The sequence below is a fragment of the Sinohyriopsis cumingii genome, chromosome 4 (genome assembly GCF_028554795.1).
Source record: "Sinohyriopsis cumingii isolate HCF-2022 chromosome 4, ASM2855479v2, whole genome shotgun sequence".
Classification (NCBI taxonomy): Eukaryota; Metazoa; Mollusca; class Bivalvia; order Unionida; family Unionidae; genus Sinohyriopsis; species Sinohyriopsis cumingii.
This window is the reverse complement of record NC_142964.1, coordinates 133,526,933-133,549,438: the sequence shown is the minus strand read 5'-3', so window position 1 is coordinate 133,549,438 and position 22,506 is coordinate 133,526,933. Positions and strand designations below refer to the sequence as shown.

At 34.1% G+C, this 22,506-nt stretch overlaps 1 protein-coding gene across 1 annotated transcript in view; it reads right to left on the bottom strand.

Moving 5' to 3' along the window:
* LOC149802116 (adhesion G protein-coupled receptor V1-like) overlaps window positions 1–22,506 on the bottom strand; it is a 513,020-nt gene that overhangs the window by 131,604 nt on the left and 358,910 nt on the right. Inside the window, exons 73-78 of the mRNA XM_089956897.1 lie at window positions 22,087–22,479; window positions 18,411–18,605; window positions 17,132–17,367; window positions 5,669–5,814; window positions 2,693–2,935; window positions 1,067–1,242 (exon numbers count right to left, since the gene is read on the bottom strand). Of these exons, the coding sequence (XP_089813023.1) occupies window positions 1,067–1,242; window positions 2,693–2,935; window positions 5,669–5,814; window positions 17,132–17,367; window positions 18,411–18,605; window positions 22,087–22,479 (1,389 nt within the window). The remainder of the gene's footprint in view (window positions 1–1,066; window positions 1,243–2,692; window positions 2,936–5,668; window positions 5,815–17,131; window positions 17,368–18,410; window positions 18,606–22,086; window positions 22,480–22,506) is intronic.

Genomic DNA, 22,506 nt, shown 5'->3' with positions numbered 1-22,506 from the left:
GAAGTAGATGAATATCCAGGATACCAATGGGCACTATGTAACATGAAGTAGATGAATATCCAGGATACCAATGGGCACTATGTAACATGAAGTAGATGAATATCCAGGATACCAATGGGCACTATGTAACATGAAGTAGATGAATATCCAGGATACCAATGGGCACTATGTAACATGAAGTAGATGAATATCCAGGATACCAATGGGCACTATGTAACATGAAGTAGATGAATATCCAGGATACCAATGGGTAATTTGTAACATGAAGTAGATGAAAATCCAGGATACCAATGGGCACTATGTAACATGAAGTAGATGAATATCCAGGATACCAATGGGCACTATGTAACATGAAGTAGATGAATATCCAGGATACCAATGGGTAATTTGTGACATGTACAAGATGAAAAGCCTGGATACCAATACATGTACTTTCTATACATTTTTGGAATCAAGTAAGTTTTAAATACAAATGAAGGAAAATTCAAAGGTCACATATAAATACTTATCATAAACTAAAAGAAATTTTTAAATGCAAGATTATTAATATATGTTGTCCCTTAGGTTGAAGAAATGCAAGATTTTAATACTGATTTACCCTACAGACTGCAGTTACCAGCCAGACCTAACTTGAAAATATTTCCTAATTTTGACAGGAACATGTGATGCTATTTTTTTCAAAATGAATCATTTAAAGAAATAAACTTTATCTAAACTTTTGCTATCTGACTCCATCTGATTAAATATTTAAAAAAATAGTTCTGTCTCAAAATGACATGTTTATCTGGCAGCCATGTTCCACTAAGAACATTTTTTATTATGTCAAAATGACTTAGATTTTAAAAAATCTTTGCAATTTGAAGTACTTAATATTTAAATATGGCTGATTTCTTACTGCATATTATTACAAGATTTTACAAAAATGTTTTTTAGAGTTTTGTCTGTTTCACTAGTATCCTAACACTTGATGTCAATGAGTTGTTTATATGTGGCATCCTTCTACCTTCATATTTGAAATTACTATATACATCACTCACTGCTGATTTCTGCTTAACCTTGACCTTACCATCTGCTGACCCTGAATGCCCCCTGTTCTTTCTACTGAGAAAATCTGTTGCCTCATGGAAGAAGGGTTGTCTATGAAGATCTCAAGTTGACCTTTGAATCCAAACTTCCCATTTGGATAGTCAGACTTTGCTATGGTTACAGTTGAAGTGTTCGAGGGTCCGAGTAAAGAACCTCCTAGAGTGAGAATAACTTGATAAGCATAAGAGTGAAATAAAAGATACAAATATTTTATACAGCTAAATTGTTTAAGGAAATTTACCAAGTCATTATGAAAAAAGGATATGGCACTGAGAAACATTCTATCCAAACAGCTGACAATTCAAGCTGTCATTAACATCACATACAAACTTGTTCTACTCCAACACCACACAATCAAGGCTCTTATTAACATTGTATGTACCCCAACAGCTGAAAATTAGAGCTGTGATTAGCATCATAAATAGACTGAAATCTATAGTCAACAGCTGACAACTACAGCTGTGTGTGTGATTTGGATTTTAATGTAGCTTTAACAATTTTATAGTCATATTGCCATGATGTCTGCAGTGTGACAGTTTATAGTAATGTCTAGCACTGGGGCATTATGCCACAGACATGTAGTATCATGTCCCACCCAGTCACAGTATCCTGACACCAGGCCGACCAGTCCTAACACTAACCTCTTAATGCTGAGCATATAGTGAGGCAGCTGTTAGTACCATTTTTCATGTCTTTGGTATGACTCTGCCAGGATTCAAACCCACGATCTTCCCACATCTGAGGTTGATGTTCTAACCACTAGACTACTGGAGCGGTCACAATTAAATCTGTCATTATCATCATATACAGACTCATTCCACCCCAACCGTTAACAATTAGAGATGTCATTGTCATAATTTACAGACACTTCAATCATTAAATCTGTCATTTTCATTTAACAATTCATTCTAAGCCCAATTAAAGTTGTTATAGCCATCATTCAAACTTATTCTATTCCAATTAAAGCTGTTATTACCATCAATTATATGCTTTTTCTACTCCAATTAAAGCTGTCAGTACCATACTTTACATGCTTTTTCTACTCCAATTAAAGCTGTTATTACTATCAACTATATGCTTTTTCTACTTCAATTAAAGCTGTTATTACCATCAATTATTGCTTTTTCTACTCCATTTAAAGCTGTTATTACCATCAATGTTATGCTTTTTCTACTCCAATTAAAGCTGCCAGTACCATCATTTATAGACTGGTTCTACCCCAAAAAAAGCTATCATTATCATCATACAGAGACTCATTCTACTCCAACAGTTCACATCTTAATGTCACTTGTAAATATAGTCTAATCTAATTAATTCAGCATAAACCATTCCTATTCTAATTGGCAAAATAATCCCACTGTAAGATTATCAGGCAGACCTCAAATGCTATAGAATAAATTGGTACCATCAGTGCCTTATATAAATGCAATAGTCAGATGAATGAAAAAGAAATGAATCATACCTGACTATCAGAAGCATGAATATATGAGGAAAAACTGATAAAACAGACATAGAACCAATCAATATATAACCCATGTTACATTATAACATCACAATGAGATATTTCTGAAATAGCATTGGTGACCACTTGTAAACATGATCCAACCTAAGATGCCAGTGAGGATAACCAAAAACTGCTCCTGGAACTCCATTTCTGTGTCATCAATAATGGTGATGTTGATTGTTGTCTGGTTCATGCCATCCTGGAAAATCACCTGGCCACTTGGAACGACATAGTCTATGTTAGCACGGGCAGTAAGATTTCGGGTCTCATAGAGCAAGGTTACTGTGCTGTATGTTCCTCCTGTCCTTAACACAGGAATCTGTGCAACTCCATCCTCCTCATGCACTGCAAATTATGAAAAATTCCATTTTCAAGAATTGAAATGAAGGAAATCTCACAATTCTATGTGTTGCTAGGCCAAGATTTATTGAAATATTAGGACTACAAATGAATCATCCCCATGGTCTTATACGAATCTGGATCACGGACAAAAATGATACTAATGGCCAAAACAAACCTTTATTCTTATCCTTTGAAAATAAATATATAAGTTGCAGAAGAGGGTTTGGCATCATAACTGTTTTATCAATAATACAAAATAATATTTCACTTTTCAAAATCATCTCTTAGTATATTTTTCAATGCATAAACATTCAAAATAGTTTTACCTCATTATCTATAACAATTTACTGCTTAAATCATTCTATTGCAAACAGTTTGCCATACAAACCATTTCTAGGAATATTTTAATTAGAGCAGAGGTCTTCACTCTGCTGAACTAGTTATTGTCCATCTTTATTGTGCTGTAATATATTTGAGTGTTTGTTTCCCATAAGAGCCATTTCCTTTAATATTTTGTTTAGCCATTCACAAAATAATACAACATTTGTTTCACTTGTTTACATATCAATGTAAGTTATTTTTCTTTCAACAAATACATCAAATTACACACGACAAATTGATTTTACCTTTGCTGTACTGATATAGAATAGGTTCATGTTTGTTCTTCTAGTGTTCTTTCATCCCGACCTCACCCAGTGAAACCAGTTATATTTGCTTTATTCTGTAAGTGCATTTCTTTTTACATTTTTATAACTATTATGTTGGTGGTGGTAGTCATGTCAAAATGTTCCATTTATCTAGAAAGAACACTGTAACATGCATTAATGCCTGTCCAAAGTTCCCCAAACTGGTAGGTCTCAGAATAACGGTGATACTATCCTTGGAGTAAATGTGGCTTCTTGGCTTAATTTATCATTAATTTGATTCTTAAATGTGTATATTGATTGAGACATCCATGACATGCATATGCAATACGAGAGAGGAGTTTTTTTCCTTCTCTTATTGGTCCCTATTGTGCATGCATGGATTCAGCGTGTACTTTTGCCTACGAAGCAATGTAAATAAAATGGATTCATTCTAGGTCATTTTATTTAATGGACACATTGCAAGTTGATGTTGAAAGTTGCTCTTCAAACCTACTTTGAAAGTCACTTAAAGCTGAGATAACACATAAATAATGGACTTAAAGCTGAGACAATACATAAGCAATGGACTTAAAACTGAGACAACTCAGAAGTAATGGACTTAAAACTGAGACAACTCAGAAGTAATGGACTTAAAACTGAGACAATACATAAGTAATGGACTTGAAGCTGAGACAATGTAGAAGTAATGGACTTGAAGCTGAGACAATGTAGAAGTAATGGACTTGAAGCTGAGACAATGTAGAAGTAATGGACTTAAGGTTGCAATAATGTAATTAATAAGACTGAGAAGTAATGGACTTAACTCATTTGACCCCAGCACTGTTATCAGTATCTGATGCTATGCCCCAGAAGCACTAAGCTGTGTCTAGCTGCTTGTGCCCCAGAGTTTTTACCTGGTTGAAAAATGTTGAAACATCGTGCACATGCATTCACTCTTACCTTAATTTCTCTTCTTATATCCAATTGAAATCCATGAAATTTTCATCATTTATTCCAAATGAATTTGTCTACACAGAAATATATTTGTTTTCCTATTTGTTCAAGTCTTTCACAACTTGTTTATACACTATTTACAAAATTATGTGCAACGTTTATCCACAAGAACTCTATCATCATCACTGTCAGCATTCTCATCTTCTAATGATTCAATCTCAGAAACTTCTAAGTCTGAATCTAAATCTTTCAAAATATCCAACTGCCAAGCATATCTTTCCTCAGCATGCTCAATATTGCTCTCAGCAAAAATCACTCTTACATCCACCATCATTTATGATTTTTCATGAACAGAACACATGTAGTGAAACTGCTCTCAAGTAGTAACCCTTGGCTTCTGAACAATTCAAATTTCCACAAATGAAAGTAAGATCATTTCTGATTGGTTTAATAGTTGTTTAGTTCTTTGGGAAAAAAACACATTTCTAACCAATCAGAGATTATGTATCTAATACACATTCATCGCACCTGGAGAGGGGATCGGCCACTGAATGCAGTAAACAATCCACGACTAAGGACAGGATCAGCCAATGAATGCAGAAAATGGATCATGCCTACAGATGGGATCGGGGCCAAATTAGTTAAGGCTGACAAGACACAATTAAAATAGACTAAGACCAAGACAACACAGAAGTAATGGACTTAAGGCTGAGACAACACAGAAGTGACAGACTTAAGGCTGAAATAACACAGATGTAATTGAATTAAGTGTGAGACAAAATATAAGGGACTTAACATTGAGACAATACATAAATATTGAACTTAAGGATGGGACAACACTAAAGTAATTTAAATTATAAAGTCTATATTTTTGTTGTTGAGAATCATAATGAAACTGGTTGCAAATGAGAATTTGGAAAAAGCCTGTACGGTTTTCCTACAAACTATGCTACTTTTTATCCTCCATATGCAATACTCTACCTTTCAAAGCACAAAATCTTCATACTAAATCTAATACTATGGTATCTATTAGTTTATATCTGCAAATCCAGAATAGACAAGTATACATGTTATCTCAATTTAGTCCAGGTAAATCTGAATAAATGGAAAAATTACTGTTCATATATTGACGTTGAGACCCTTTCTTCAATCTTACCCAAGAAGTTCACAGCAACGGATGAGAACTGTATAGTGCCTTCAGCATTGTCATTCTTCTCAATGACAACAATCTTCATGTCGAGGGAACCAATCACTGGCTTCATGTCTAGCTGCAACCCATTTACCACTGTGTAGTTATTGTCACTGAAATTACAGGATGGCTCATGTATTAAGCTGCAATTCATACCACTGGTAACATATGGTAAATATGTACAGTGGTCCCTCACTGTAAATCCTCTCAGTATAAAACTAACCCTCATAAAATACAGGTATAGTCATAATTTAATTGATTAAATGTAGTTTAAACAATACACAATGCATCCTTCTCTGGCCCCTCTTTGTCTACTATGGAATCTCCACCCAGACATTATGTCATTGCAGCCAATATATGTTAATAAGCTAATAACTAAATTTAGACATGTTGTCATGTTGAACTAATCAGATGACCGTGTTATGGATTCCATTATATCGGTCAAATTGTTTTATCACTGCTACCTAATTTGTTCACTTTATTTTAGTTCTTGGTTCTGGAACACCAATTATGATGTGATTTCACATGATGAAATACTATTCTGTTGTTTTAATGCCGTATCAGGACACAGTCTTGTTGGAACATCCCTAAGTACACCTCTCCCTTGATAACTCGCACACAGTGGGGTCCACAAACATGGACCACAATATAAGCAAGGCGCAAGTTACTAAGGGACCTCCAAAAATTGGAATAAATCACTTTGACACTGAGAAAACCATGGGGGGGGGGAAGCGGCATTAGGGAACTGGGCTGTTTATTGACTGAATCCTCATTTTACAATCATGTCGATAATAATTTCTAATAATGCACTTTTTTCTACTAAAGTTGTTTGTTATTCTGTTTAAATAACATTTATTTTCAAAATGTCCAACATCTGAAAGATTGTTCCAACTTGTTTTAACAACCATCACATGTATGTGAAAAAAATCTGTGTATTACATCACTGCTTTTTGTTTTCTTGATGAGTATGGTTTCCATAGTGGTGTTTAATATTATCATGCTACATCGGGAGTCCACAGAACAGGTTACTAGATTAACTGTTGATACACCACCAAACAAGATTCCTTTTTTTAAAAAACATGCATCATTTATTTCATGTGACAATCGTCTGAGTCGAAACTCAAGTTTTGTATTGTTCAGTTAGTACAGTATTGATGACATGATTTCATTGGAAGTTGTAATGAAACTTCTTATCATCCTTGAGGATATCTGTAAGTGCCAGTTCAAGAATTCTCTGAAGCTTGCTTGCCCACAATGGTCCGTATCTGTGAAATCAAGCTCTTTATGTACAAAGTATTCATTTCGCTTGGCTGCCTTGTTATCTTTTATCAGTTATGAAAGAGTTGGTTAATTTAAGGTAGTTTATTTAACACACACAATAACATTTATTAGTGTCTGATTGATCAAATGAAGTTCACCTGACATACAACTGGGGTCGCTAGATTTTAAGTTTGTTGGATTTTCGTTTCTTTTAACTTTTCTTTTATTCCACCTCCTTTATTTGATTCAAAAGACATATTTAACATGATAATACAAAGGAGGCCAGCTTTAAATTCAGTGCAACAATACAACAAATACTAACACAAGTCAGTTATCAAAACACGGTCGGCACTTAATTAGGTTCTCAGAGAAATGCTCTCGGACATAGCTGTTACGGTAGATTGATGCATTTTACATTCATTTACAAGAGGACACATTGCATTTATGACAATAACACTTAAAAGGAACTAAAAGATAGAACTAGAACAAAAATTTCAATTGATAAAAAAATTATTTAATTTGTATTTATTAAAGTGTAAGGGACAGTTTCATTGATCAAAATTTCCTTACATATCGTTAATTGCGGTGTACTAGGAATGTCGTTTGGAACGAAAACGTAAAAAATTGTATGACCTATTTTTAAATTTGATATTTCATAATGTTGATTAAAATTTCCAGGTCCTATCTACCATTTTCGACGATAAAACGAGCGATATATCAAAGTTTATGTTACCAATTTTGATCATGATTTTCTTCAGGTTCAACAAATAGGGATCAATTTTTGGTTTTAAAAAATGGGATCCATGTCTGACCACACGTTATAACTGGGTTCATGAGTTATCAGGGTGCGAGTTATCAAGGGAGTGGTGTATATATATATGGCACCATTACTTGTAACATGGTTTTCTTTTAAGGTTCCAATGAACTGCATTAACACCATTATAAAATTCCAGGTATTACTCATTTGATACTAACAATATATTACTCATCTGATACTAATAATATAATACTCATTAGATACTAACAATATATTACTGATTTGATACTAACAATATTTTACTCATTTGATACTAACAATATATTACTCATTTGATACTAACAATATATTACTGATTGATACTAACAATATATTACTCATTTGATACTAACAATATATTACTCATTTGATACTAACAATATATTACTGATTGATACTAACAATATATTACTCATTTGATACTAGCAATATATTACTGATTTGATACTAACAATATATTACTGATTTGATACTAACAATATATTACTCATTTGATACTAACAATATTTTACTCATTTGATACTAACAATATATTACTGATTGATACTAACAATATATTACTCATTTGATACTAACAATATATTACTCATTTGATACTAACAATATATTACTGATTGATACTAACAATATATTACTCATTTGATACTAACAATATATTACTGATTTGATACTAACAATATATTACTGATTTGATACTAACAATATATTACTGATTTGATACTAACAATATATTACTGATTTGATACTAACAATATATTACTCATTTGATACTAACAATATATTACTGATTGATACTAACAATATATTACTGATTTGATACTAACAATATATTACTGATTTGATACTAACAATATATTACTGATTTGATACTAACAATATATTACTGATTTGATACTAACAATATATTACTCATTTGATACTAACAATATATTACTCATTTGATACTAACAATATATTACTGATTTGATACTAACAATATATTACTCATTTGATACTAGCAATATATTACTCATTTGATACTAACAATATATTACTCATTTGATACTAACAATATATTACTCATTTGATACTAACAATATATTACTCATTTGATACTAACAATATATTACTCATTTGATACTAACAATATATTACTGATTTGATACTAGCAATATATTACTCATTTGATACTAACAATATATTACTCATTTGATACTAACAGTATATTACTGATTGATACTAACAATATATTACTCATTTGATACTAACAATATATTACTCATTTGATACTAGCAATATATTACTCATTTGATACTAACAATATATTACTCATTTGATACTAACAATATATTACTGATTTGATACTAACAATATATTACTCATTTGATACTAACAATATATTACTCATTTGATACTAGCAATATATTACCCATTTGATACTAACAATATATTACTAATCTGATACAAAGTATTACTGATTTGATACTAACAATATATTACTCATTTGATACTAACAATATATTACTCATTTGATACTAACAATATATTACCCATTTGATACTAACAATATATTACTGATTGATACTAACAATATATTACTCATTTGATACTAACAATATATTACTCATTTGATACTAACAATATATTACTCATTTGATACTAACAATATATTACTCATTTGATACTAACAATATATTACTCATTTGATACTAACAATATATTACTCATTTGATGCTAACAATATATTACTCATTTGATACTAACAATATATTACTCATTTGATACTAACAATATATTACTGATTTGATACTAGCAATATATTACTAATCTGATACAAAGTATTACTGATTTGATACTAACAATATATTACTCATTTGATACTAACAATATATTACTCATTTGATACTAACAATATATTACCCATTTGATACTAACAATATATTACTGATTGATACTAACAATATATTACTCATTTGATACTAACAATATATTACTGATTTGATACTAACAATATATTACTCATTTGATACTAGCAATATATTACCCATTTGATACTAGCAATATATTACTAATTTGATACTAGCAATATATTACTAATCTGATACAAAGTATTACTGATTTGATAAGAGCAATGTATTACAGTCTTATTATATAATGTAGATTTTTCATCAAATATATGATTGCAATGTGCAAAATTTCTATAACTTGGGTTTCTGATAGAATTATTGATTTAAGTCTAACTGCAAATTGCATAGATCCAAATTTGCCATCATATTATTTGTTGGCAGATCTGGGTCTATGCAGTTTATTAAGATTAATCAGTAGAATAAACAAAATAGCTTACATTATGCGATGGCAGATCAGGGTGTATGTTGTCTGCAGTAAGACTTGACTTATATGTCTATTTATATAGATTTTGCATTTGCTGTGAATGACCCTATGAACCATGATCCCTCGTCGGAAGCAATATGATTACTTTTCCATGAATGTAAGTACTGACACAGATGCTGTTTTTCCCCAAATCATGAAAAATGATACATGAAAAAATGTAATTGATTCACAGTACAATAAATTAGCCATCATATAAATACCTTGCCTTGGACTTCTTGTTCATAAAATGTAATTCAATATGTGTCATACACCATGGATGTCTCCAACATTATGACACAATAAAAAAAATAAAAGTCAGTCAAAAAAGGGGCCGATACTTCAAAAAATTGTAACTGTTAATGGTAAAAGTCAAACCTGACCTACATTTCTTAATACAAAACTTCATACCAATTTGGCTTAAATCCATAAAGTAGTTAAATATTACTGAACAGAAAACTGAAGGGCAAAGTGCGAAGTCAAACAGGGACCATAACAGAGGTCAAACAGGGACCAAACAACACAGGGGTCAAACAGGGGCCACAACTACCTACAGTTTTACCACATGTATGTAACACTAAACATTTTTTTAATATGGCCTTGGTTGAGAATATACACTCTCACCTCTGAAAGCACTACCTATCGACTTAAAATAAAATTCCATAACCATAAACATGCACACATTTTCCAGCTCATTGAAGAATGAGTAGCTGGTGGTTGATTTTACAGCACTCCAGCACTGTAAGGCTATATAGTGACATACCAAAGCTTATACCATAAAGATTTATATATCCAAAATGTTTATTACCAATGTGAAAAAAAAGTGTAAAAATACAAAGATGAGATAGTGAGGATACTAAAGGAAGGTTTCTGATCAACAATGAATGTACATGGTGTGTATAAAGGGTAATTAGACAATTAAATGGTGTATATAAAGGGTAATTAGACAATTAAATGGTGTGTATAAAGGGTAATTAGACAATTAAATGGTGTGTATAAAGGGTAATTAACACAATTAAATGGTGTATATAGAAGGTAATTAGACAATTAAATCGTGTGCATAAAGGGTAATTAGACAATTAAATGGTGTGTATAGAAGGTAATTAGACAATTAAATGGTATGTATAAAGGGTAATTAGACAATTAAATGGTGTGTATAAAGGCTAATTTGACAATTAATAGTGTGTATAGAAGGTAATTAGATAACAAAGGATAAATTAAGATGATTAACAGTACACATGTTGATGTAAAATACTCAAAGAAAATAGGTTGCAAACAAGCTATATTTTAGAAAAATGTTACTTTCCTTCAAGAAATGTTAAGTACAAGACAATATTAAGAAGTTCATTCATGTGCTGAACATTGAAGTAATAATCGTGCATAGGTAGAAGATCAAACTATCAGAAAGTGCATCATGGTGCAGGTTTCATTGGAAGAAATGTACTCAAGTGGCTCATGGTGCAGGTTTCATTGGAAGAATTGTACTCAAGTGCTTTATAGTGCAGGTTTCATTGGAAGAATTGTACTCAAGTACTTCATGGTGCAGGTTTCATTGGAAGAATTGTACTCAAGTACTTCATGGTGCAGGTTTCATTGGAAGAATTGTACTCAAGTGGCTCATGGTGCAGGTTTCATTGGAAGAATTGTACTCAAGTGGCTCATGGTGCAGGTTTCATTGGAAGAATTGTACTCAAGTGGCTCATGGTGCAGGTTTCATTGGAAGAATTGGACTCAAGTGGCTCATGGTGCAGGTTTCATTGGAAGAATTGGACTCAAGTGCTTCATAGTGCAGGTTTCATTGGAAGAATTGTACTCAAGTGGCTCATGGTGCAGGTTTCATTGGAAGAATTATACTCAAGTGGCTCATGGTGCAGGTTTCATTAGAAGAATTGTACTCAAGTGGCTCATGGTGCAGGTTTCATTGGAAGAATTGTACTCAAGTGGCTCATGGTGCAGGTTTCATTGGAAGAATTGTACTCAAGTGCTTCATAGTGCAGGTTTCATTGGAAGAATTGTACTCAAGTGGCTCATGGTGCAGGTTTCATTGGAAGAATTGTGCTCAAGTGGCTCATGGTGCAGGTTTCATTGGAAGAAATGTACTCAAGTACTTCATGGTGCAGGTTTCATTGGAAGAAATGTACTCAAGTGCTTTATAGTGCAGGTTTCATTGGAAGAATTGTACTCAAGTGCTTCATGGTGCAGGTTTCATTGGAAGAATTGTACTCAAGTGGCTCATGGTGCAGGTTTCATTGGAAGAAATGTACTCAAGTACTTCATGGTGCAGGTTTCATTGGAAGAATTGTACTCAAGTGCTTTATAGTGCAGGTTTCATTGGAAGAATTGTACTCAAGTGCTTCATGGTGCAGGTTTCATTGGAAGAATTGTACTCAAGTGGCTCATGGTGCAGGTTTCATTGGAAGAATTGTACTCAAGTGGCTCATGGTGCATGTTTCATTGGAAGAATTGTGCTCAAGTGGCTCATGGTGCAGGTTTCATTGGAAGAAATGTACTCAAGTACTTCATGGTGCAGGTTTCATTGGAAGAAATGTACTCAAGTGCTTTATAGTGCAGGTTTCATTGGAAGAATTGTACTCAGGTGCTTCATGGTGCAGGTTTCATTGGAAGAATTGTACTCAAGTGGCTCATGGTGCAGGTTTCATTGGAAGAATTGTACTAAAGTGGCCCATGGTGCAGGTTTCATTGGAAGAATTGTGCTCAAGTGGCTCATGGTGCAGGTTTCATTGGAAGAAATGTACTCAAGTGCTTTATAGTGCAGGTTTCATTGGAAGAATTGTACTCAGGTGCTTCATGGTGCAGGTTTCATTGGAAGAATTGTACTCAAGTGGCTCATGGTGCAGGTTTCATTGGAAGAATTGTACTAAAGTGGCTCATGGTGCAGGTTTCATTGGAAGAAATGTACTCAAGTACTTCATGGTGCAGGTTTCATTGGAAGAATTGTACTCAAGTACTTCATGGTGCAGGTTTCATTGGAAGAAATGTACTCAAATGGCTCATGGTGCAGGTTTCATTGGAAGAATTGTACTCAAGTGGCTCATGGTGCAGGTTTCATTGGAAGAATTGTACTCAAGTGCTTCATGGTGCAGGTTTCATTGGAAGAATTGTACTCAAGTGGCTCTTCCACTTTTGATATGTTGGAGTGGGTTATATACATATGACCAATTCTTGCAACAACTACCTCATTGTTGTGCATGGTTCTGTAGGAAGGAGTCCATTTGCCTAAGGTGGGTTTGATCATGGAGCTTGTTATTCACAGCACCATTCGATGATGCTTGCCACTTACTAAATAAAGACTGTTTGATACCAGGTTCAAAATTAGTATCTTATTTTAAAATCAGTGGAGATAGGGCTATGTTTGCAGCAGTCTTCTCTTTATTGCCTTTATTACTGACCTGTCTGGGTAAACTAAAGTAAACTATATTGTACAGGTTATATGTCTCAGTATGTTTGATCAGAATATTGGTCAATAATAGCTTTTCCAACTTCCTATTCTGAACTTACTGGAGTACAGATAGTGAATCAGCAAAGATGATACAGTTTAAAATCTGTTTGTTGTTTTATATATTCAGCTGAAAATATCATTGCAACATCTGGAAAGTGAAGTTTCGTAGTGCATTTTCCTCTTCATGATGACTACAGCACCCTTTTCAACATCCTTTGTGCAGTCAGTGTAAATTCTTGTGTACATTTTAAATTTGGAAAGTTGTTCCTTATAAGAATTATCTAAAATAGGTTAAAGAATGGAAAATGCCTTACCAGTAAAATATTGGCATGATTGGCCCCATTAGTAATATCACCGATAACCCCACAACACATAAATCCCTAAAACTTTTAATTTCAACTCCATAAAAATCTTTACTGAATAAAATCATAGATATTTCAGATATATGGCAGTGACATTCCAGATATTACTTTAATGAAAATTAATGTGACCTGTAAATGAATCAATTTCTCCCAAAATCACTTAAATTTAGGCTTATAGAAAATGGGCAACTGTTCATGTACATTGTTATCTGAAATTTAATCTCCAACCAACTAGAAGAAATGTGCTTCAGTGCAAGGATCATCCAGTTGTACATAAAACATGAAATCATGCATTCTTAACACTACTGTAATTTACAATGGAGAAACATGAAGATAAAGAATGGATGATAAAAACTTACCTCTGCAACCAGTCATATAAAACTGTTTAGTGACACGAGAAAACTAAAAATCTAGCATGAACTACATGTTGGTCTTCTTAATCTACAGTAATCTGATCTTAATCCATTAAGTCCTTCAAAAGCTAGTGAGTTATATAGATATACACATGATCTTAATCCATTAAGTCCTTCAAAAGCTAGTGAGTTATATAGATATACACATGATCTTAATCCATTAAGTCCTTCAAAAGCTAGTGAGTTATATAGATTCAAGGGCAAGGTTCTCAGTATAAACAAGGGGAATAACTCCATAAAGTTTTTCTGAAAGAAGAAATGCATATACTATATTATCAATGTAGATTCCGTAAACTACACATCAGGAATACAAGGATGCATCCATTGTCCACTTGTACAAGCTGAAAGACAACAGTCAGTCCTGCAACAACCATTGGGGAATCTCCTTGCTGTCAATAGCTAGGAAAATCCTTCAAAGAATTTTGCTGAATTATCTTGTATGACACATAATCAAGGGCTCATGCCTCAGAGCCAGTGTGGCTTCATGAAAGAACAAGGGACCAAGATGGAGATTATGTTTGCAGCTTGTCAACTCCAAGAGAAATACCAGGAACAGAATTTCAACTTGTACACAACATTTGTTAACCTGACAAACGCCTTTGACACATTGATCTGAAAAAAGCCTCTGACACAGTTGGCTATCAGCCAGTGAGGCCTTTGGAAGATCATAGTAAAATTTGTAAGCTAGAGAAATTCACCATCATGATTCAGCAATTTTATGAATGCATAATTCCTCATGTCATGGCTGACTGTGAGTCATCTGAACCATTCCCAGTTATCAATGGAGTCAAGTAAGGCTGTGTGTTGGCCTCAATCATAATCAGCATGATACTCTCTGCCATGCTTAATGATGCCTTCAGTGACTATGACACAGGGACAAATTGACAACAAGCCCTTCAATATTTCGAGACTACAGGCAAAGATGAAGTTAAAGGAAGTGACTGTTCATGATCTCCCTTTTGTTGAGTCATACCAAAGAATGGTACTAACAGCTCCCTTGCTAGGCACTCAGCATTGAGAGGTTAGTGTTAGGACTGGTTAGCCTGGTGTCAGGATAATGTGACTGGGTGGTACAACATGCTTACATGTATGTGGCATGATGCCCCAGTGGTAGACATCACTATAAACTGCCACACTTCCGTCATCGTAGCTGTATGACTGAAACGTTTTTAAAGCTACATTACAAAAATCTAAATCCAACCCAAATCATCAAATTATATTATTTAGAAAGTACATAGAGTATTACTCTGCTGAAAGAAAGACAAATACATGCCAATCAAACAGGAACAAGTTGAGAAAATTCATAAGGATTTTATTTTCCTGAAAATAGTGCTTTTTTATATAAATAAAACCTTATTAGAAATATAATGGACACATTGAAAAAAAACTTACGCAATCTGGCTGCTGTGGCTTAAAGTACCAACAGGAAAACTGTTATTATAAGAGTTAATATTTGTAAAACAGAACTTGTAAAAGCAGTTGAAGTTACATGATACTGCTGAATTCATCATCATAAGATATATCCTATATGTATATCATTTTGCCAGAATGTCCTAACACCAAGTTATGACTGAGTTCAGATTGCCTGTCTTCAGACCACTAGTTATGACTGGGTTTGGGTTGCCTGTCCTCACACCACTAGTTATGTTTTGGTGTGGGTTGCCTGTCCCTAGACCACAAGTTATGACTGGGTTTGGTTTGCCTGTTCTCAGACCACTAGTTATGACTGGGTTTGAGTTGCCTGTCCTCAGACCACTAGTTATGACTGGGTTTGGATTGCCTATCCGCAGACCACTAGTTATGGCTGGATTAGGGTTGCCTGTCCTCAAACCACTAGTCATGTTTTGGTGTGGGTTGCCTGTTCTCAGACCACAAGTTATGACTGGGTTTGGTTTACCTGTCCTCAGACCACTAGTTATGACTGGGTTTGGATTGCCTATCCTCAGACCACTAGTTATGACTGGATTAGGGTTGCCTGTCCTCAAACCACTAGCTATATCTTGGTGTGGGTTGCCTGTCCCCAGACCACTAGTAATGACTAGGTGTGGGTTGCCTGTCCTTGACCACTAATTATGTCCTGGTGTGGGTTGCCTGTCCCCAGACCACAAGTTATGACTGGGTTTGGTTTGCCTGTCCTCAGACCACTAGTTATGACTGGGCTTGGGTTGCCTGTCCTCAGACCACTAGTTATGTCCTGGTGTAGACTGTCTGTCCTCAGACCATCAGGGTAAATTGCTAAAACCATACTGCTGTACACTTATTACTGGATATAAAAAGAATATCTTGCTGGAGCAGAGTTTAATAATAGGCACCTACAAGGGAAGAATTTTCAAAAACAAGCAATACAACACATTATTTTTACATTTTAGAAAGTTTTCTGCAATGTACAATATACAAAAGCTCTGTTGATTTAAAAAATTACACCCTCCAAAGAGGGTACACCCCACTCTCCCTCAAGGACAGAGCACGACATAGAGTGGGTAGAGGGCAGCACACTCCTGAAACTGGCTTGGGAAAACACTGTTAAACCATCTGCTATACAGTCCAACTTTAAAAAACTGAATGCTTGTTTAACCCATCAATGGTTTCAAAACCATGCTTTCAATGGAAACAATGTGCTGAACCTATTTAACCATTAACAGGCTGAAAATAACATTATTTTTGGCTGCTATCATAAACAACACAATATTTCACTCTCTCAGTATTAGGGTAATTAAATTTAAATATTTCGGCAGTGTTTTTTTATCTAATGATAGTTTTAATATTAAATGCTGCTATGTACATATATGTTACCTGGGAAAAAGAAGTCTGGAGCTTGTCAGATTAACATAGAATTCCTCTGGCCCCTCAGGAATGGTGTCCTGTATTATTTGGACATTGACAATCTGACGATTTTCCCCATGCTGGAATGTGATTGTGCTCTCTACTGGGTAATAGTCCTGATATGGAGTAGCTGTTCCAGGGTTGGTCTTGTATGATAACAACACTTGGCCATTAAGGCCAGAACGCCGATTTACAGGAATTGATATCTGCAAAGAGACAAAAAGTGCTGCTGCTACAACCAATCATTTTGAATGAAAAACCATGGATACCAGTTGTAACTCACCCATAACCATGGATTTCAGTTTTAACTCCACCATTACCATGGATACAAGTTTTAACCTCTCAAAACCCATGGATACCAGTTTTAACTCCCCCATAACAATAGATATAAGTTATAACTCCTCCATTACCATGGATACAAGTTTTAACTCCTCCATAACCATGGATACCAGTTTCAACTCCCCCATAACCATGGAAACCAGTTTTAACCATTGCTACCATTTGTAACTCTCCCCCCCCCTTACCAATAATACCAGTTTTAACCTCCCAAAAACCAGGATACCAGTTTTAACTCCACAGAGAGATTTTGCTGCTCTGTTTTACAGGAAGTAAAATAATACATTCTTATATTTATCACAAACAAAATTAAGGTGCAAATATTTACCTGGGAAACAGAAAGGGGAATAATGTTTTCTTAGTTACAACCACCCACCCATCCACCCCTTATTACACATGTATATGCATAAATGTCTTCACTGTTCAAACTCTACCCCCTGTGGATGACCACTGTCTACCCCAAATTACACCCCAGAGCTTGAATTCTATATCTTAAATGGTACCGAAGAGTTCCATGACCCTATACATACAAACATTAATCTGTAGAATCCCATAAACTCCCCCATTTCTTGAATTCTACATCTTAAATGGTACAGAAGAGTTCCATGACCCTATACATACAAACATTAATCTGTAGAATCCCATAAACTCCCCCATTTCTTTCAATAATAAGAAGTGAACATTTATTTTGGGATGCTTTCAATATTCTAAGGCTATGCTTGAATGTCATATAAGATACTAAAGCATATAATATGGTCATAACACAGAACAGAAGAAAAAAGAATTAAATTGGTCACATTGATGCATTTTCAAATTGTGTATCTGGCAGACATTCAAAGACTACAAAAAAAATGTTGACAGTCTTAGACACCTTCACCCTCCATGCATACAAATGTGAATGTTGATATCTTACGGAGTAAGCATCCTCTGAGATGCTAATGGTCTGTGGGAGGTCAAACAAAAAAATTCCATGTGGGTAATCACTGGCCACAAATACAATGTTAGATGTGTCAGCTCCAGGATCCTTGGAAATGAAAGCACCATTTGTGACTGAGACAAGCTGCAATGTGTAGGTCATCCTCAACTCAGGGATTGTATCGTCCAGGGCCTGGTTTAAAGAAAATAATGGTTTTGTTAGGTAGTCACATTTATCTGATATGATAATTCGGTCAGTGATATAATGGCTTCACTTACATGTTATTCTGAAAAGATAAATGAAGTTTCTGTGCATGCTCATATATAGATATGCAAAATTTCACAGCCAATATAATAAGACTGTTTTAGATGACTTGAAATGTTGAAACAGTTCCTGAAATGAATGTCAGCATATAAAAGGAAATTTGACTAGGATTATGAAAGCATGTGCTATCTGATTGGACATTACTTCTTGTATTTTTAATTATTATTGGGATTTAGGACATTAATTCTTAAATTGTAATGAATTTTACTTTACACTGTCAAGCATGTTTAAAAAGTTTAATATTATGCCTGCCACATAGTAAAAGAAAATACTACTGTTAATAAGATAGATCAAAATAATTTATGCTTCTTGTGCAATCCTCTATATCTAATGTTCAATCCTCTGTATCTAATGTTCAATGCTCTGTACCTAATGTCCAGTGCTCTATATATAATGTTCAATCCTCTGTATCTAATGTTCAATCCTCTGTATCTAATGTTCAATGCTCTGTATCTAATGTTCAATCCTCTATATCTAATATTCAATGCTCTGTATCTAATGTTCAATCCTCTGCATCTAATGTTCAATCATCTGCATCTAATATTCAATCCTCTAATGTTCAATCCTATTTACTTTCCACGATGACATGTGTAAATAAACCAATAAAAAAAATAAAAAATACATAATCAAATCATAATGAACAGCACAACCTCACCATTGGTTTTTTTTAAAATAAAAAAAAATTAAATTACCAAATACTGTATTTATCATATATATTGGGACACGATAAAATAATAATTTTTTTCCTGTCCCAGAACTTATGGTGAAACTTTTTTCACCTAGGTCATATGTCCCAAGACTTAAGAAACTAAACAAATTTGTATTGAATTTATGCCCCCCACCACATGTTGCAATAAAATATATAAACAAAATGATTATCTGATAATAAAAAGAAAGAAACTAACCTTGTATTGTTATCATTTATTCCTTTTTATTCATCATGAGCATTAAAGAATAAAGTATATTCACAAACTCCATAAAGTGTGGCGGTATGTAGCGTAGGCTTCCATACTGTAGAGTGTATCACTTATGTCCAATAACACACGATATGTTGTTCATTGACATGACCATTAAGAAACAAATCATCTTTGGTTGTGCTCAGAGGTTTGAATATATTATCCAACTGAAAACTGAATCCAACAAAATCACAAACGAGAGGGAAATAATCAATCGATATCTTGAAGACAACTGCCATTCATGCATAACATGATATTAGGTACAAAATAACCAAAACTGAATTATATCCAGGTCAACCATAGTAAAATTCTCGCAAAATAAATCATCATTTGAAAACACATTCATTTGAGTGCAAGTGACAATCTTTTTGCTAGCATGGGTGACAAAAGTATCATTAAAGAAAGTTATTGTTGTGCATATTATTTACCCGCAGAAATCATTGCCCATTTGTATTAATTACAACTTCAGATGCCAAGCACATAGAAGCAAATGTGCTGAATAAACACAACTGGCAGCAAGCAGTAAACTCATTATTTGAACTTATTGACAGGACATCAAAGACAAAGGTTATTTTTATTACAAAACAAGCTGACCTTGGAAGCCAACTTTAGATGCTTTGATGCCATTTGTTTAAAATATTTTTTAAAGGATATCAATCCAAAGGTTATTTTATTGCAAAGCAAGCTGACCTCAGAAGCTGACCTTGGATTCTTTGAAGTGTGATGATTTTGTTTTTAAATATACAAAAACAACCAAGATATGGAAGCTAACTTTGATTCCTTTTCACTGTTATTCACATGAATTTTGAATATAAATTGAAACAATTAAACAAATTTAAAGTGACACAATATAGTGCTTCATAGATGGACATCAGTGACCCCACATTGCCCAGAAGATTTGGAGAAAATAAAATCATTTGATGAATTCGTGAAGGCCAGAAGTGAAGCAGATGATTTTGCAAACAAGAGGGAAATAATCAACAGATATCTTCAAGACAAGCTTCATTCATGCATGACACAGTGTTAGATGCAAAATAACCATGACTATTATGTCCAGGTAAACTATGCGACAGTATCTCAGAAATAAAAATCATTATTTGAAAATACATTCACTTGAGTTCAAGTAACAATCTTTTCGTTAGCATGTGTTACAAAAAGGTATCATTACAGCAAGTTCTTGCTGTGTTCACATTTATCTGCAGACATCATTGCCCATTTGTATTAATCACAGATGCCAAGCACATAGGAGCCCAGGTGCTGAATAAACACAACTGGCAGTGAGCGGTAAACTCATTATTTTAACTTACTTACAGGACGTGAAAGACAAAGGTTATTTTTATTACAAAGCAAGCCAACCTTGGAAGTTGACTTTGGATTCTTTTAAGTGTGTCAATTTGTTTATTTTGTTTATTTTTGTTGTGGAATATAGAAAGATGGCCAAGATATGGAAGCTAACTTTGATTCATTTTCACCGGTATTCACGTGAATTTTTAAAATAAATTGAAATGATGGAACAATTTTTAAATGTGACACAATATAGTGCATCATGCACAGACATCGATGACCCTGCATCGCCCAAAAGATTTAGAGACAATAAAATCATATGATGAAGTCATAAAGGCCAGATGAGAAGCAGATGATTTCTATGATAATATGATCATTAACATGGATGGAATTTTAGTGTATTTTGATCTCATTCTTGGACAGTTTGACGATAAGATGGGGGTCAAAAGTGTGAGAATTAGCAATACTGGTGCAGATTTGAAAAAAATCTGACTTTAGTCCCTGCAGTTTGTGATGTGCTGCCTCTAATGATAATTTTTCATGGCATGAGAAAGCTAAAATAAATATTCATGCACCAATAGAATGGGTTGTACATGTGCAGGAGAAGGGTTGTCTTGATGAGATGCTGCTGAAGTGGATTAAAGAGTTTTATCTCAAGTACACAGTTTTATACTTTTTAAAATAAAATTTCAGTTGGAGTACATTTTCCTACATTTAATTATCAAATGGTTTAAAAGGTGTCCCACAACTTACAATTTGAGAAAATGATGTTTCCCAGAATATACAGTGAACCAAAAAATTACTTTCAACATTAATTTATAGTGTCCCAACAAATATAGTGTCCCAACATATATGGTAAATACGGCATGCTCACTTATAAGTCGAGTCCAGCTGCAAATTGCACGGACCCAGATCTGCTGTTGCATAATGTACCAGTCAATCTGGGTCTAAGCAGTTTGTTGGAATTAATCAGTAGAACAAACAAAACAGATCCTGATCTGCCAGAATATTATGTGACAATAGATCAGGGACTACACTGTTAGTTATGATTTAAAGTGAGTATATACTGAAGTCATTGAGTGTCACATACAGTATCTACATAATACTACCTGGACTATAATGGTGGCAGTCTGCTGTAGATCCACAAAGTGGATTATCCCTTCCACCTGAGCAAAGGCTGAGATATCTCTGGGTACAATGGACCATGAGGTTGTTATCTCTCCATAAATTCCCTGTCCACGAGTCAGAGAAATCTGTGCTTTCCCATCATAAATTGGGTTTGACTCCCCAGGCTCCCCAATGTAGACAGTACGGGACTCAGAAAGAATAGAAACTGTTCCACTAGCACCAGGATCAGGAAGAATCCGCACCCTGGCATCCCCCTGAGTTGGTGAAATATCAGCATTGTTATCTGCAGATATCAGTGACACAATGAATATTTCTTCCCCTTCCAGGATATTGTCTGGTTTGGTTGTGAGTGTCAAAGATTTTGTTTTCTCACCCTGAAGAATGAATAGGGAAGACATAAT